The following is an 18,979-nucleotide window of genomic DNA, read 5'->3' on the forward strand; positions in this document are numbered from 1 at the left end:
AGCACTTCCTCAATACTGCACTGGGAGTTTCATCTTGTAATCCTGAACTCAAAACCTTCCCTTGTCCAGGAAAGAGTGTTGTCAGCTGCGCCACAGCTGATACCCTCCCTGGGAATGGATCGGACTGTGTTCCAAACTGGCCAGTCAACATTGTGATTTATTTTAAATTGTCCTGGCCCCTCCATGCCGACACTATAGTTAAGAAAACCCACCAATGCCTCTACTTTCTCGGAAGACTAAAGAAATTTGGCATTTCAGCTACAACTCTCAACAAATTTTACAGATGCACCATAGAAAGCATTCTTTCTGGATGTATCACAGCTTGGTATGGCTCCTGCTCTGCCCAAGACTGCAAGGAACTACAAAAGGTTGTGAATGTAGCCCAATCCATCACACAAACCAGCCTCCCGTCCATTGATTCTGCCTACACCTCCTGTTGCCTTGGAAAAGCAGCCAGCATAATTAATGATCCCATGCACCCTGACATACTCTCTTCCACCTTCTTCCATCAGGAAAAAGATACAAAAGTCTGAGGTTACGTACCAATCGATTCAAGAACAGCTTCTTCCCTGCTGCCATCAGACTTTTGAATGGATCTACCTTGCATTAAGTTGATCTTTCTCCACACCCTAGCTATGACTGTAACACTACATTCTGCACCCTCTCCTTTCCTTCTCTATGAATGGTATGCTTTGTCTGTATAGCGCAAGAAACAATACTTTTCACTGTATGTTAATACATGTGACAATAATAAATCAAATCAAAATCAAATTAGATGTTTGAAGATGGTTTGATAGAGATGGCACTTAGATTTCCAAAATCTTGTGAAAATATTGTCATGAAAGGTAAGCTAGTGATCCAATATTGGTTTTATTTTCAATGAGGCCAATTGTTGTAGTGAATATTAAGGAAAGTTGCAATAAATAAATAACCACTTCAGATGAGAGAAAATTGCTCTTGATGGTTTTGTTTGAAACAGTTGGCTGTTAAGACCATGTAACCCTGAAATGTTTATTACTTGTCCATGAAGTTGTCACGTAGTTTTATGTAATTGATATTTAATCTGCATTTTAGATCGCCCCTTGTCTGCATTAAAGGCAAGTTTCTGAGAGGAAATATGTTCCAGGGGTAATGGATTGAAAAATATTGCTGCACTCTGATACTTCAAATTATATGTTCCATCTGGTTTTTATTCCAAATTTAGTCAAGCAGAAAGAAAGAGGAATCACCCAAAGTCGTTGGGAGCGAAGCACCACTTTTCATATGTTCCACTGTAATTTTATTCAGTCCAATTCCCTCTGCACCCACTTACACTGCAGAGGAATTTAACTTTCTTACCAACGGACAGGATAAACGGCATTGCGCATCACTTGGTTTCTATTTCCATAGAAAACTGCATTTCCAGTTTAACATTCCTGTGATGACCAGATAATCCTATTTTTTGTGATGGCTATTTGTTTCAAAGGGTAAATATTCAGCAGTGGTTAGCACTGCTGCCTCACAGGGACCTGGGATCAATTTCTGCCTTGGGTCACTGTCTGTGTGGAGTTTGCACATTCTCCCCGTGTTTGCGTGGATTTCCTCCGGGTGCTCCGGTTTCCTCCCACAGTCCAAAAATGTGTAGGTTAGGTGGATTGGCCACGCTAAATTGGCCATTATTGTCCCAGGATGTATAGGTTAGAGGGATTAGCGGGGTTACGGGAATAGGACAGGGGTGGGCTTGAGCGAGATGCTGAGTCGGTGCAGACTCGATGAGCCGAATGGCCTCCTTCTGCACTATAGGGATTCTATGATACAATGAATTCCCCAGACTCCAAGGATAATTCCCAACCTTTTCCTGAAGTCATGCTGGGGAATCTTTGATGGCCACCAGAGAGGGCAGACAAAGTCTTGGTGTAATACCTCATCAAAAAGATTACACATCAAACACTGCAACACTCCCTCAGTACCACACTGGAGTGTCAGCTTATATCTTTATATTTAGGGACAGGATTTTGGCCTCACCATGGGGGTGAGAAGAGAGGCACACAGGATTGGAATTTCCTGACAAATGCGCTAATACCCTGTCCACTGTCCTGATTTCTCTGGTGGGTCATTGGGATCATTAAAAGGTCAATTAAGGCCATTGATCAAAGGCTGAGTGGAATTTTTCTGTTTACCAGCAGGCCTCCCTTTCTCTCTCTCCCCCTCTGCCCCCCTCTACCTCCCCCCACTTCCTCCCCCCTCCGCCTTCACCCCGCTCTGCCTTCACCCCCCCTCCGGCGTCCCCCCTCCGCCGTCCCCCCCTCCGCCGTCCCCCCCTCCGCCTTGCCCCCCCCGCCTTGTCCCCCTCCGCTTTGCCCCCTCCGCCTTGCCCCCTCCACCTTGCCCCCCTCCACCTTGCCCCCCTCCACCTTGCCCCCCTCCGCCTTGCCCCCCTGCGTCTTCCCCCCCTCCGCCTTCCCCCCCTCCGCCTTCCCCCCCTCCGCCTTTCCCCCCTCCGCCTTCCCCCGCTCCGCCTTCCCCCCTACCCCTCTCCCCCATCCCCCCTCCCCCTCCCCCTCTCCCCCCATCCCCCCTCCTCCTCTCCCCCGTCCCCCTCCTCTCCCCCCCCATCCCCCCTCCTCTCCCCTCCCCTCCCCCTGTCCCCCCTCCTCTCCCCCTGTCCCCTCTCCTCTCCCCCCCGTCCCCCTCCTCCTCCTCCTCCCCCCATCTCACCCCCCGTCCCCCCTCCCCCGACGTCCCCTCTCCCCCCGACGTCCCCCCCTCTCCCCCACGTTCCCCTCTCTCCCCCACGTTCCCCCCTCCCCCCCACGTCCCCCCTCCCCCCACATTCCCCCCTCCCCCCACGTTCCCCCCTCCCCCCCACGTCCCCCCCCTCACGTCCCCCCCACGTCCCCCCACGTTCCCCCCCACGTCCCCCCTCCTCCTCCCCCACTCCTCCTCCCCCCCGTCCCCCTCCTGCACCACCCCCCCGTCCCCCTCCTCCACCCCCCGTCCCCCTCCTCCACCCCCCGTCCCCCTCCTCCACCCCCGTCCCCCTCCTCCACCCCCGTCCCCCTCCTCCACCCCCGTCCCCCTCCTCCACCCCCCGTCCCCCTCCTCCACCCCCCGTCCCCCTCCTCCACCCCCCGTACCCTCTCCCCCTCCCCTCTCCCACGTCCCCCCCTCCCCCCCACGTCCCCCCACTCCCCCGCCACGTCCCCCCCTCCCCCCCCACGTCCCCCCCTCCCCCCCCCACGTCCCCCCCTCCCCCCCCCCCACGTCCCCCCCTCCCCCCCCCACATCCCCCCTCCCCCCCCCACGTCCCCCTCCCCCCCCACGTCCCCCCCTACCCCCCCACGTCCCCCCCCACGTCCCCCCCCACATCCCCCCCTCCCCCCCACGTCCCCCCCTCCACCCCCCACGTCCCCCCCTCCCCCTCCCCCCTCCCCCCCCCACGTCCCCCCACGTCCCCCCCTCCCCCCCCACATCCCCCCCTCCCCCCCCCACGTCCCCCCCTCCCCCCCCACGTCCCCCCCTCCCCCCCCCACGTCCCCCCCTCCCCCCCCCACGTCCCCCCTCCCCCCCCCACGTCCCCCCCTCCCCCCCCACGTCCCCCTCCTCCGCCTCCTCCTCCCCCCCATCCCACCCCCCATAACCCCTCCCCTCTCCCGCCCACGTTCCCCTCCCCCCACGTCCCCCTCCCCCCCCCACGTCCCCCTCCCCCCCCCACGTCCCCCTCCCCCCCCCACGTCCCCCCTCCCCCCCCACGTCCCCCCCTCCCCCCACGTCCCCCACTCCCCCCACGTCCCCCCCTCCCCCCCACTTCCCCCCCCACTTCCCCCCCCACATCCCCCCCCCACGTCCCCCCCTCCCCCTCTCCCCCCCCCACATCCCCCCTCCCCCCCCACGTCCCCCCCCACGTCCCCCCCCACGTCCCCCCCCACGTCCCCCCCCCACGTCCCCCCCCACGTCCCCCCCCACGTCCCACCCTCCCCCCCCACGTCCCACCCTCCCCCCCCCACACGTCCCCCTCCTCCACCCCCCGTCCCCCTCCTCCTCCTCCCCCCATCCCACCCCCCATTATCCCTCCCCCTCCCCCCCACGTTCCCCCTCCCCCCACGTTCCCCCTCCCCCCACGTTCCCCCCTCCCCCCCACGTCCCCCCTCCCCCCCACGTCCCCCCTCCCCCCACGTTCCCCCTCCCCCCACGTTCCCCCCTCCCCCCACGTTCCCTCCTCCCCCCACGTTCCCCCCTCACCCCCACGTCCCCCCTCCCCCCCACGTCCCCCCCTCGTCACCCCTCCTGCTCCCCCCCGTCCCCCCCCCGTCCCCTCCTCCCCCCCCCACGTCCCCCCCCCCACGTCCCCCCCCCACGTCCCCCCCCTCCCCCCCCACACGTCCCCCCCTCCCCCCCCCACGTCCCCCCCCCCACGTCCCCCCCTCCCCCCCCACACGTCCCCCCCTCCCCCCCCACGTCCCCCCACCCACGTCCCCCCCTCCCGCCCCCACACGTCCCCCCCTCCCCCCCCACGTCCCCCCCCACGTCCCCCCCTCCCTCCCCCACGTCCCCCCCCACGTTCCCCCCTCCGTCCCCCCACATCCCCCCCTCCCCCCCCCACGTCCCCCCCTCCCCCCCCCCACGTCCCCCCCTCCCCCCCCCCACGTCCCCCCCTCCCCCCCCACGTCCCCCCCTCCCCCCCCACGTCCCCCCCTCCCCATTCCCCCCCGTCCCCTCCACCGGCCTCCAAAAAACAGTGGGCTGCACTTCCTGTCAGGCTGGCAAACCTCCCTTTGTCTCTCTGGCCCTGCAGCTGTACCGAATTGGTTTATGAAAATGAACTTCAAGGCCACAAATTGGCCAATCCATCCAAAGGAGATTTGGTTGCTTGTAACCAGGTGCTCTCTCAGGATCCATGTTTGATCCCGATCCAAAACAGAAATCCTGCTCCAAGGGTGGAATTTTCCCGTTCCGCCCACTTCGGGAATGGTAGCGGGAAGGACACAGACCGTTCAAATATCCATTGATCTCGGGCCGGATTTTCCGGTCTTGGGGTGAGCGCGGCTGGAAATTCCCAGCCCACATCTCTGGAGGGAGCGTTAATCCAGAACTTTTTGATGCAGAGACTGTTTTTCAAACGTGAATAATTATTAAGCTGACAGCTCCAGTGCATCATCAGTGATGTCAAATGATATTAGATCACACTTTGGAACTTGAGGGAAGAAAGCTTCTCATGCAGTCCTGCTAATTGTCTCTGGAAATAGGTTAAATAGTCATTAAGTATTCACTAGTTTACAACAGCATGCTTTCCAGCTTTTTATCAAAGGCACGCAGGCCTCAGTCACGGTACGAGTGCAGAGATGAGAGAGCTCCCCATTGAGCTCAAATTAGTCCGTACTCATTGTCCCAAATTGAGTGTCTCTCACTTTCAATTTTATCATTATTATAATTGTTGCTATTTTTCAACTCTGATCAAACAAACCAATTTGTCTTGAAATGGGGCCAATGATCAAAACCTCAGGACAGGAAAGGGTATTTGCATTCCTAAAAACTGTAACACTGTACCTGAAAATGATCCTTCACCCCTGCCCCTTCCCCCCCTAACTCCAACAGGGAGGCGATGGCCTACTGGTATTATCGCTAGACTATTAATCCAGAAAGTCAGCTGATCTTCTGGGGACCGGGTTTGAATCCCACCATGATGGATGGTGGAATTTGAATTCAATAAAAAATATCTGGAATTAAGAATCTACTGATGACCATGAAACTATTGTCGATTGTCAGAAAAACTTATCTGGTTCACCAATGTTCTTTAGGGAAGGAAATCTGCCATCCTTACCCAGTCTGGCCTACATATGACTCCAGAGCCACAGCAATCTGGTTGACTCTCAGCTGCCCTTTCAGGGCAACTAGGGATGGGCAATAAATGCTAGCCAGCCAGCAACGCCCATATCCCACAAATTAATAAAAGAAAAGGTCCACCCTTCATGGAAATAGGTAACCAGAATGCCCCTTTTCTCAACTGGGAAACAATTTGGAAAGGCTCGTCAAATTTCAGTGTCATCTGTGGGACACAGACGCAATGCTCAGATACTGAACATACTCTGCAAACTGATACCAGGGAGAGAGCTCCCGAAACAGTTCTTCTGAATGGGATTGTGATGACAACTCGAAAACAGCTAAACATCCGCCACACTGTTCGTAAGGCCAAGTACAACATTCATAAATGCTCACCTTGCTCCTGCAAAAGTCTTCCTGCACTCTGTCTCCTCATGACCACTGTCTGCCACATTTAACTATCTATCTCCAGCTTGCCTCCACCGAGGAGTTGCCAGTTTTCTGGCTCCTTGTCTGGTCAGCAAACTGTCATTGAGAATTGTTCAGTATTCGCAGCTCAGCGATGTTATAATGGGGGCTAACAGCCACTAGACTGGCCCCAGTCTCTTGCTGAGGAGAGTTGGCAGAATCAGCATCTGCCAACTGGGTTAATGTACAGCAAAAATGAATATTGTTCAGGGTAGCTCTATCCTTTGCTCTGCAGCCTGCCTCGAGATCCCATTGTTCCTGTGTTGCCTCTGGCATCAATGCTTCAGATCCTTAACTGAAGCGTTATTGGAATAACTGCATCACAGACTTCTACACATAGAAGAATAAGCAATAATTCTCGGGACAACAGACCTTGGGAAGCACATAGTCATTTTGAAGGAAGCACACCAGAGATTTGCTAAAGTGATCCTGGGCTTCAAGGGTTAAGCTACAAGGAAAGCTTTTTAAAAATTATTTATTCATGGGACATGGGCATCGCTGGCTGGCGAGCACTTGTTGCCCATCCCTACTTGCCCTTGAGAATGTGGTGGTGAGTTGCCTTCTTGAGGCGCTGCAGTCCACGTGCTGTGGGTTGACACATGAGCTTAGAGATATTGCCTGGAATTTCAAATGTTAAGGGGTGATTAACTGATGTTTTCAATGGCTGACTAGTAAGATAGATTGAGAGAAACTGTTTCCAGTAGTTGGGGAATCTGTGTCTATGTCAAAAAATTAGAGAAAGACATTTCAGAAGTAAAATTTGGAAGAAACATCTATGCAGGGAGAGGCAGGTACTATTGGTGCTTAATGATTCAACTCTTAATGTCAGATTTGGTAGATTTTTGTTCACGAAAGATGCTAAGGGATACGGAGCAGAAACTAATGAGTTAGTCCATGGATCAGCAATAATCTCACTAAATGGCAAAACAGACTCAAGGGGTTAGCTGGTCCTATGTCCCTTGTTTCTATTGAATGGTAAGGAGAAGCTGGGTAGACTGGGACTTTTTTTCCCTCGAGAGTAGGAGGCTGAGGGATGATCTTATAGAGGTCTATAACATAATGAGGGGCATAGATCAGCTAGATAGTCAACATATTTTCCCAAAGGTAGGGGAGTCTAAAACTAGAGGGCATAAGTTTAAGGTGAGAGGGGAGAGATACAAAAAGGTCCAGAGGGTCAATTTTTTCACACAGAGGGTGGTGAGTGTCTGGAACAAGCTGCCAGGGGTAGTAGTTGAGGCGGGTACAATTTTGTCTTTTAAAAAGCATTTGTACAGTTACATGGGTAAGATGGGTCTCGAGGGATATGGGCCAAACGTGGGCAATTGGGATTAGCTTAGAGGTTAAAAGAAAAAGGGCGGCATGGACAAGTTGGGCTGAAGGGCCTGTTTCCATGCTGTAAATCTCTATGACTCTATGACTCCCAAACTGCCATCATTCAATTGAGTCGCCTTTTCACTTCTTTACAGTTTGGTTTGTGATTTTTTTTCTGTCAACTATTCAATCTTCTGCCAGCGTAGTTCACAGATCCGTGAGCATGCGATTCTGCTCTGCTCTAACGGATGAGTAGTCATCAAGAATTGCTCATATATTTCATTTGCATGAAGCATATCTCATTATCCCAATTTTATTCTCATTTAACTTCAGTCCAATAATCCTGCCATTTAAATTATAGATATTAATAGTTCAGAACTATATCTGATTGTAAGCGATATTACATCATACTTTGCATGATCTATTTTGTCATGAATGTTGGAGATAAATGCTCAAAAACAAATTGTAGATGTGTGTAGTACTTGAGTGGAATGTCACATGTGCCATTAGGTTAAATTAATAGATCTGTCAGTTGTCTATATCACAGTGGATTTGAGTATATATAAGTTGTATTTATGTAAATTTATAACCGTTTATTTTTCAGTTGCACCCAATCAGAATTTAACGCAGCTTTCCTTTGTTTATTGATTAAAGTTGGAAGTCAAATCAGGAGTATGGCTATTCCAGCCCCGACTGGACAACTTCCGGCATATTCCCATTCCAACTTTGGCATTGCAGTTCATTGAAGCTGACGTTATAGTGCACCCTGAGTCACATTCCAAACTTATCTCTGAGGGGGATTGTTGGGGGGATTTCCTGGCATAGGCCGTCTCCCATCAAGTGGGTTTAAGCAACACATGGAGTATACGGTTACAACCAATTATTCACTTTTCAGCAAAGAGTTGTCCTCTCGACCATAAAAAATTACAATTACAGCTGGGCAGCATGAAGGGGAATATTCGCCAGAACCTATTCCACAGTATTTAAAATCTGGAAACCAAGCATGGAATAATCCTTAAATTGAGATAGGAACTTAGACCACAGTTGAAATGAATGAGAATAAAACAAAACATTTTCCCACAGTAAACAAGCAATTTGGGACGACACTCCTATCTTGGGCTGGTGTGTGCCTGGATATGTGCTGTAAACCTGTTTAAGAATATATCTCGCTGTAGCACACACACAATCATAAAGTCATAGAGGTTTACAGCATGGAAACAGGCCCTTCGGCCCAATTTTTTGTTTAAGCACTAAGCTTGTCCCAATTGTCCATGTTTGGCCCATATCCCTCTTTACCCATCTTACCCATGTAACTGTCTAAACGCTTTTAAAAGACAAAATTGTACCCGCCTCTACTATCTGGCAGCTTGTTCCAGACACTCACCACCCTCTGCCCCTCTGAACCCTTTTATATATGTCCCCTTTCACCTTATACCTATGCCCTCTAGTTTTAGACTCCCCTACCTTTGGGAAAAGATGTTGACTATCTAGTTGATCTATGCCATCATGTTATTCAATACTCACATCTATGCCTTTTTATCAACTATTTTTCACTGCATCAACTATCAGCCTTTCCTTACCCGTGTTAGATTCCTTTCACTGTTGCACCAACACGGGGATGATGCTTTCAGTAAATAATGCTGTAGCTGTATAAGGCTCTGGTTAGACCACATCTGTCCAATTGTGGGCAGTGCCCCATTAGGAAGAGTATATTGGTCAGTGTAGATTCACCAGAATGTTACCAGGACCCCAGGGGTTAGATTATGAAGAGAGATTCCATTAACCTGGCCTGTACTTCCTGGAACATAAAAGGGGTGATCTGATTGAAGTTTTTTATGTTTTGGAAGGGATTGATGAGGTGGAGAGATTGTTTTTTCTCTGCGGGTGCAAGTGTCCAGGACGAGCAGATATAACCTGAAAATAAGAGAGGCCAGTCAGCAGAGAGATTTGAAATCACTTATTCATGTAAAATGTCGCAAAAGTGTGGAATTCCCTCCCACAAAAATTGCTAACACAATAAATCATTTTAAATTAAAGCTGGATAGATTTTTGCATGACCAGAGTATAAAAGGATATGGTGCCAAGGAAAGTTCACATCGGATACTCAGCACAGATAGATGGAGTTAGGAAACCAGCATGCAGCCAAATTTAGGGAACACAACAGATTAACCCTTTGGAAATATTTACTGTTTTTTTTGCAGGTTCCTTTGTGCTTCAGATAACAGCTACAGATGCTGATGACCCGACGTATGGAAACAGTGCCAGGGTGGTGTACAGTATTCTGCAGGGGCAGCCATACTTTTCCGTGGATCCCAAAACAGGTAACTGATTTTCTGTCTGAACTGTAGAGAGGGGGCATTGGCGAAGTGTACTTCATTGGCTGTAAAGAGGTTGAGTGACCCGAGGTCATGAGGGTGTTACAGAAACACACGCTCGTTCTTTTACCTTAATTTCCAAAGCACTAATATGTTAAGGCAGTGAGTGTGTAGCACAAGGGCCAGAAAATAGACAGAGATTCCACATCCTCATTTGCAGCCTTTTGTGCAGTTTCTGGTTTCTCAGAAGATCAGAAGGTGCAGAAGCTTTCTATGATGGGAGTTCCCATTGCCTCAACAGCATCTCACCAAAGACATTAAGTACAATATTTGTAGTAGGGCAAAACCCAGGGAGTGTGGGCTGTAGCAGGAGAGGAATGTATGGAAAGGGTTAAGCAGACAGCACAATGGTATCCACACTCAGTGCAGGCAGACAGAACAAAATACAAATAACTACATCTCAGATGGCACTAAAACAGTTACACCCCAGGTGGCATCACTCTAAGGTTACAACAACCATATGAGAATTGATATCACTTATCAAGGCTCCAAAAAGAGGAACCATTATGCCTCTGAAAACTTAATTTAATATCCAGGAGATGTAATAATTAACACCCCTTCGAAATCAGCTTGACAAGCACAACGCTTGTAGACAGGAGATGTCCAGAAAATGATTAATACTAAAGCACACAAGACAATGGAACCATATAATGTAATCAAAAACAGAACTGTAACCAATTCGAAGTAACAATATAATGACTTGATATAAATGTAATGCTTTGTAATGTAAAGGGGTATAAAAATCCGAAAGAGCCAATGCTCAGTAGAGTAGCTCAGAAGCAAGCTGTAGTTACAGCCACGAGTTCTGCTCTCCTTCATGCATGTTGAATAAAGCTGTTTTTGTTGAAGTTTTACACGGTCTCAGAAGACTCAGTTCGTTCATTCACTTCCACAGTATTTTTTTTTGCAAACTGTGCTCTGGATAAAACATTGTTACTACAACACAAAATCTGAAATAAAAAATAAGGGAAATCCTGGAAATACTTAGCAGGGATTGCAGCTTCTGCAGAGAAAAAGAGGGTAACATTTCAGAATAGTGACCTTTCATCTGAGCTTTATTTAATCATTCGCGGGTGTGGGCGTCACTGGCTGGACAAGCATTTATTGGGATGGTGGAGAGCATTGCACCATGTGTTATAGATACACCCACTGTGTTGTTAGGAAGGGTTTTCCTGCAGCAGAGGCAGCGTGCTATTCACCGCTGACAGGATCTTCCGGTCCTGCTGAAGTTGATGGTGACTTACATTCCTCGCCCGTTCCACCATTGGGATACCGTCGAAAGGGATCCACTTTGACGGGACCTGAAGATCCCATCAATGGGAAAGGTTGGAGAATTCCACCCTTAGTAGCGGTTTTATACAACTGAATGGCTAGCTAGGCCATTTAATATTACCATAGGTCTGGAGTCTAATGTCAGCCAGACTAGGTAAGGACAGCAGATTCCCTCCCCTGAAGGATATTAGTAAATCTGGTGTGTTTTTATGACAATCGACAATGGTTCCATGATCATTACTGAGACCAGCTTTTAAATCCAGATTTAGTAATTGAATTTAAATTTCACCCGTGCCTCCAGAGCATAAGCCTGGAGATGTTTTGATTGGTAGCCCAGTGACATTATCACTATGGCACCACCTCATCCTCATGGATGGTCAATGAGATCCTTGATTCTTAAAGCAACTCGGTAATCACATTCCAAACTTAATTGTCCTGGATTGATTAATTAGTAGTCGTTGTCATGTAGCAAACAGTAAAACACATGCCCGATAACCTGTCAATATAAGCAGATGACTGGTAAGGAGTCCATCAGTAATTAGTGATATGTTTGGCTAAAGCTGTTATTAATTTATGCACATCATTTTCAAAATTATTTCAACACTTATTTCTCAATTGCAAAGTCAAAGGGCGGGATTTTCCAGCTGCGCTCACCCCAAAACCGGAAAATCCCATCCGAGGTCAACGGACCTCGGATGGGTTCACCCCCCTCCCCACCCGCTATGATTCCCGTGGTGGGCAGGACAGGAAAATTCCCCTCAAATGTTTTTTTAAGATGATACGTATAATATAACATATTCCCATCTCCTCAAAATAAGTAAAAGGACTAAGTAATTTAGTGAAGTTGTACATTATAGATTAAAAAGAAATTCTGCCCCATCTGAACAAAACCTCTCAAAAAAGGTTTCCATATTTCTGTGGGCATCACACAATGGGTAGCAATAACTTCTTTCAGAGTACCTTAGCACCAATTTCCGTTATACTTCATCAACAATGTGGAATTTTGCAAAGCTTTGCCCCAATAGATGGCACTTTCTAATCTGAAACAGACTGTTGTGGGTTCTGGTTCAAACTCTTCTTGGAGATGTATTTCCTCATCTCGATGCCATTTTAACTGATTGGCTTGAAATGAAAAACCCTGGCATTATTTTCCAAATCAGTGGAAAATAAAAGCTGGCGTAGTGTGCGACAGATTGCAGATTTGCGCCAAGCTTGTTTCACACTGGCACAGACCAATTTCACCCCCAGAATGTTTATGCGTCAGCAAGACAACTTGGTCGTGGAAATGTTTATCGCATCACATCCACCCTCTCCTCTATCACTTCCTGTGCCAAACAATAGGTTCCAATTGGCCACATGACCTCCCCACTTAACAAGGTGGAAAAGTGTTTTACCCGAGGAATCTAACGGTAACTGTGTCTTCCTTCATCTGAGGATGTTTCAAAAAAAAATATTGTATTTGCAATAATTACAATGTCAAAGAGTCATTGAACAAGAAATTGAAACTAGGCTCGTGGCTTATTGATATAATAATATATTTTCAGGGTAATGCTTGAGGTAATTAATGGGCACAATGGGAAATTAGTAAGCCCACAGCTAAATATATTATGTAAGAGAGCCCAATTCACAAGGGATGGTATTTATTACATTTTCTTACAGACCAAGACAGATCTTCTGTTTAGCAGACGTACTTGAGCTGCCTTCAGTTTAGGCTCGGGATTATGTTGAAGTACCTGGCAGGATATTGCCTGCTCATCTTCTCCTCGTATTTTTGGTTCTGATGTTAATGAAAGTTCTGTGGGAGTGCTTTGAGTCACTGTGGCAAAGAATGATTTCCATGTGTCATCATAAGATAATGTTCAGTTTATACCGAGCCATTTATTAGTTATCCAAAATAAGCTGTTCAATGAAAACTCGGTACTGGATAGAAAGACTTGGGTAAAATATGAGCAAACTTTCTAATCCAGGGAGTAGATTTATATTGCATCTTATGTTTCATTTTAAAATAATCATCCTTGTTTCATAATACCTTCTTAGTCTTAAGCCTATCCCAATCTCCATCCTCCTCCAGACTTACAACTCGTGTAGATTTCTGTGCTTCCCCCCCAATTCTGCCCCTTTTGCATTCCTGATTTATATTCTTGAAGCTCCTGGCTCTAATACTGATGGTTGTGCCTTCAGCTGACTTGGTCCTAAGCTCTGGAGTTTAAATCTCTGCCTCTATCTCTCTGTCCATTAATATGTTCCTTTAAACCCATCTCTCTGACTAAGCTGTGCTAACGTTGCTGCCTCACGTGGCCTGGTGTCAGATTTTATTTGATAATTTTCTTGTCAAGTGCCTGGGGAGATGTTACCAGGTTAAAGACATTCCATAAGTATAAGCTGTTGTTGGTGTTTTCAATGTCAGTAAAGAGAAACTAAAAGCAATGTTACAAGTGCAGCACTGAAATCACAGCCTCTTTGCAATTTACAAATGGTGACTAATTGTTTACTCCCCGAGTAATGATTTCCTATCATTCACCCGACCATGTGAATAGTTTGGAATTGAAGATCCATACTGCGAGGTAGGTGGTATGTTCCACTGAAAGGCTAGTCTGAGAGTCCATCTGTGTTTGTATTGATTCTATCATTACTTACAAACTTCACAATGATGGAAAATACTTTTTTTCCTCACTCTATTGCATATTTAGGTATCATCAGGACCGCTTTATCAAACATGGACAGGGAAGTGAAAGAGGATTACCAAGTCATCATTCAGGCCAAAGACATGGGTGGACAAATGGGAGGTTTAGCAGGGACGACAACAGTCAATATCACTCTCACTGATGTCAATGACAACCCACCAAGGTTTGCCAAAAGTAAGTTCTCCCGCTGTCTTTCATCAGTTCACAAAGCACATTAAAATGTTTGACTTATGATGTTCACTTCTGTGACATGGGAAATAGAAGCAGTGGGCAAACAGTTACCACTGGAAACTTTCCTAAATTTGTGTAAGTTTTTGGGAAAATGTTTCTTTATTTGTGAAGCTTGTTATTGGGTTACTTATTTACTGCCATCATCTGTTTGTTTCACTGACCCGGGCTTATTAGTAAGGGTTTGTTGTCCAAGGTAAAATTAACACCACTTGTTTTCGACTTGAGTTGCAAAAGTATTTCTGTTCTGGAACAAGCTGTGGAGATGCTGGCGTTGGACTGGGGAAAACACAGTAAGAGTTTTAACAACACCAGGGTAAAGTCCAACAGGTTTATTTGGTAGCAAATACCATTAGTGGTCGGAAAGCTAATGGCATTTGCTACCAAATAAACCTGTTGGACTTTAACCCGGTGTTGTTAAAACTCTTACTGGAACAAGCTGCCAGAGACAGTAGTAGAGGTGGGTATAATTTTGTCTTTTAAAAAGCATTTAGACAGTTACATGGGTAAGATGGGTATAGACGGATATGGGCCAAATGCGGGCAATTGGGACTAGCTTAGTGGTAAAAAAGGGGCGGCATAGACAAGTTGGGCCGAAGGGCCTGTTTCCATGCTGTCAACCTCTATGACTCTGTTAGGGAGATATTGTTAGCCTTTCACAGATCACACTGCTCTGAAAATACTAGAAATATCTGGGCTATAATTTGTATGTGTTTAGAACGCACTTGTCATGTGATGACATTTATTGATTACAGAGGTAAATGGGGGGGGGGGGGGGGGGGGTAGAAAGGCAAACATGTAACTGAACTGCTTTCCAAATAACTTTATTAGATTTTAAAAATGCACAACTATTTTAATTCACACTTTTTGCATTCCTCACTCCTATAATCTGAATTGTTGTTCTTAACTACAGAAGTTTGTGAAAGTAATGTTTTACTTCCGGCCTTGCAGTTTAACTGCAGTGGCATTGTGGATACAAAATCAACCAGGACTTTGGTGGTGGTGGGTGGGTGGGGGGGTGGGGTGGCTTTCAAACTGGTCTTGGTAGAGCCTGTTTTGGTGGTGCCACAAGGCCCTTTAAGGTTGTAATCTGGTGTGCAGAGTTTGCAAGCGCAGCCTTGAAATAAAGAATGCCAGATGTCATTTTCATAAAGGCACATGCATCTAACATCTGTCAGAAATGTGCAGAGGAAGCAGATCATAATGTTAATCAAACACTGAGTTGACACCAGCGGTGCCATTGGGAGCTCTGTGCTCCAATCCCTGCCCTCTCACACTCTAAGAAGTCTCACAACACCAGGTTAAAGTCCAACAGGTTTATTTGGTAGCAAATACCATAAGCTTTCGGAGCGCTGCTCCTTCGTCAAATGGAGTGGAAATGTGCTCTCAAACAGTGCACAGAGACACAAAATCAAGTTACAGAATACTAATTAGAATGCGAATCCCTAAAGCCAGCCGGGTCTTAAAGGTACAGACAATGTGGGTGGAGGGAGTATTAAACACAGGTTAAAGAGATGTGTATTGTCTCCAGACAGAACAGCTATTAGAAACACTAGCTGTCCTGTCTGGAGACAATACACATCTCTTTAACCTGTGTTTAATGCTCCCTCCACCCACATTGTCTGTACTTTTAAAACCCGGCTGGCTTTAGGGATTCGCATTCTAATCAGTATTCTGTAACTTGATTCTGTGTCTCTGTGCCCTGTTTGAGAGCACATTTCCACTCCATCTGACGAAGGAGCAGCACTCCGAAAGCTTATGGTATTTGCTACCAAATAAACCTGTTGGACTTTAACCTGGTGTTGTGAGACTTCTTACTGTGTTCACCCCAGTCCAACGCCGGCATCTCCACATCATGACTCTCACACTCTCCCACAGCTGAACACATGTTCAATGCCATAAAGGACCCTCCTTGAATAAAGCAACATCCAAAAAAATCTCCAGCTCCTTGCAGATTAGTTACTGAATGAATTCTGCTGGCTGTTGTTGCAATTCTAAGTATTTGGGTGTTTTTCCATACTTGTTGGCAGTTTAATATTTACAGGGAGGTATCTGGCTGCTGCTGAATTTCCATTTTGATGACTCAACGTTTGGGCAGTTGGGTTTCCTTTTTGTCGTTGGAAATCACTGGGAGAATGAGCCGAGGTCACACAGAGCAGGGCAGGCTGCTGGGAGAGGAAGGAGGAGATGGTGAGAAGGGCTCGCAACAGGAGACCAACTCGGCAGAAGGTTTTTACAGAGCAGATCAGTTTGTGAACAGGTGACAGGAATGTTGTGATGCCCTGTGAGCCTCTTTGGGCACTGGCATCCATAGCCAAGATGAAAAATGCCTGCGTTTCCATGAAATCAGCAATCTGAGCTCCTACTGCAGCACTCGGATGTTAGATGGCTGCTGCTTGTGTTGCGATGGAAGCTAAGACATCAGCCATCAGAAACTGTAGCATGGTTAGCTCCACAGGTCGATACGTTGAGCTGACTATCCATTATATATGGGAAAGAATGGGCTCCAGCATTTGCGCAATGCCCTGTGCTGAGTGGTGCTGGCCTCCTCCATGTTGTTTGACATTGAATGGTGGGCTTTCCTCTTGACCAATCATTTGGGGGTGTAAAGCCATTCGCCGCCTCCTGTGGCCTTACTCATTAAAATCTCCACCTGAGTCCTTTACAGCACAGCCAGAGTGCAGCATCCCCCTCTGGCAAGCCCGTCCCCTCACTGATCCTTCCTCAGCCCTGAGTACAGTGTCCTTGCACTCACTGTATCCCCACTGGCAGATTCCCTGCCTCAACCATATCCTCAAAACCATCTGCAGTTCTGCTCTCTGCGCTGGTGGAATTGAGTGACGGTGCATCTTCATTCTCATTGCTGCCTTGTTCTTGCTCCAGTGCCCAGGAAGGCTGCAGTCCTTAATGAAAAGGGACAAGGATAAAGCTGTTCCAAAAGGAGAGCACTAAGTTAAAAGTGCATGTTTGCATCGTCTGCAATTTATAAATTAATGGGATTACGGAGATATGGGATGAGAGAAGAAGGATGAAGTATGTGGAAACCGTCATCTTCAATAACTTCAAGCCGGCTGCGGATCACTATTTTGGCAATGGTTCTTCCAATATAAGCCAACGCCAGCAACTCCACAATATCGGCCAACACAGTCTCCTCTGTGCAGGTTAGGTACATAATTCATAATGCCAAACCTCTTCATGCCCGCATTCCCACACCCACCCTCTTTGAATCATAGAAACCGTACAGTGCACAAAGAGACCATTCAGCCCATTGAGCCTGCACTGGCAACAATTGGGGCAGCACGGGAGCACAGTGGTCAGCACTGCTGCTTCACAGCTCCAGGGACCTGGGTTCGATTCCCGGCTTGGGTCACTGTCTGTGCGGAGTTTGCACATTCTCCTAATGTCTGCATGGGTTTCCTCCGGGTGCTCCGGTTTCCCCCCACAGTCCAAAGATGTGCGGGTTAGGTTGATTGGCCATGCTAAAATTGCCCCTTCGTGTCCTGAGATGCGTAGGTTAGAGGGATTAGTGGATAAATATGTAGGGATATGGGGGTACGGCCTGGGTGGGATTGTGGTCAGTGCAGACTCGATGGGCCAAATGGCCTCTTTCTGTACTGTAGAGTTTCTATGATTCTCTGATTCTAATCCCACTGAGGCTTTATCCCCGTAACCCCACTTATTTACCCTGTTAATCCCCCTGATACTAAGGTGTAATTCAGCATGGCCAATCCATCTAACCCGCAGTGTGGGAGGAAACTGGAGAACCTGAAGGAAACCTCTGCACAGACATGGGGAGAATGCGCAGACTCTGCACAGACAGTGACCCAAGCCGAGAATCAAACCCAGGTCCCTGGTGCTGTGAGGCAGCAGTGCTGACCACTGTGCCCCCATGCTGCCCTCTTAGTTCCTGTTACCTTTGGCAGTGTGTCACTCTCTCCTCCAAGACGGAGGGAAATATGTCAAAGTGCCAGATAACCTGTTGGTGTGAATGGCTGGTAATGTGTGCATGCTGTGAGATGTAGGTTTGAAGTTTGCACCAACAATAAATGTGAAGGTCAGGTGAAGCAACTGAATGTTATGTATGAGTTCTGAATGCTGGTGATTGTCAATAGATGAGTGATGGGATATGGTGTATTGAGCAGAGGATGAAGATAGTGGTACAGTTGGTAGAATATGGCACTTGAAGATGCATTCACTAACCTTAAGCACTCATGTGAGGTCATTGAATGTCTCCCAGCATTGCATCCGTGTCCTTGTATTGTATTCCTGGCATTGGTTATCAGGGCTATGTTTCCAGTGCCTTCTCATTGTGTTTCTGGAGAGTATCCTGCCAGCCCTGAGGGCACAGGACATCTCTGCTCCTTTGCATTTCCTCCATCAAGGTCTCTAATGCAATGTCCAACAGCCTGAGAGCTTGTTTTCTCCTTCAGTGAGTCATTTATCCCTCTTTCCCAAGTCAGATTCAGTTGCAGAATAACTTCTAACACCTGCTGCAGCCACAATACACTCCTCGTTAAGAGGCACAGACAGGCTTTAAGGAATGCTCGTTACCAATGATATTGCCTGTTTTATTTATTCAAATAATTTACCTTGAAACTTTAGAAGGTTTTTTTAATGTCTGACCTTCTCTTCTCATCTGAAAATAAGAATCTGGACTTTGATAAGTTTTTGGATCAGAGGCCGGTTACCCATCAGTCAATCTGACCATCATGGAATACTGCAGCACTTGGAAAAGTGTGATAAAGGCTGACCCCAAAAACACCTCTCTTACCCGAGTGCCTGGTGCCATTATCAAAGTCTAGACTCTCATATTCAGTTGAGGAGGGCAGATCCATCATTAAT

At 47.8% G+C, this 18,979-nt stretch overlaps 1 protein-coding gene across 4 annotated transcripts in view; it reads left to right on the plus strand.

The window, feature by feature from the left end:
* LOC144480524 (cadherin-12-like) overlaps positions 1-18,979 on the plus strand; it is a 201,943-nt gene that overhangs the window by 23,007 nt on the left and 159,957 nt on the right. For 2 of the 4 annotated variants that reach the window (XM_078200098.1, XM_078200090.1), the window contains exons 3-4: positions 9,780-9,899; positions 13,916-14,083. In XM_078200098.1, coding sequence (XP_078056224.1) covers positions 9,780-9,899; positions 13,916-14,083 — 288 coding nt within the window. Of the gene's footprint in view, positions 1-9,779; positions 9,900-13,915; positions 14,084-14,126; positions 14,216-18,979 lie in introns of those variants that run through there. The other 2 variants (XM_078200105.1, XM_078200114.1) reach the window with 2 other exon arrangements.

This window comes from Mustelus asterias, chromosome 2, assembly GCF_964213995.1.
Source record: "Mustelus asterias chromosome 2, sMusAst1.hap1.1, whole genome shotgun sequence".
Taxonomy (NCBI): domain Eukaryota; kingdom Metazoa; phylum Chordata; class Chondrichthyes; order Carcharhiniformes; family Triakidae; genus Mustelus; species Mustelus asterias.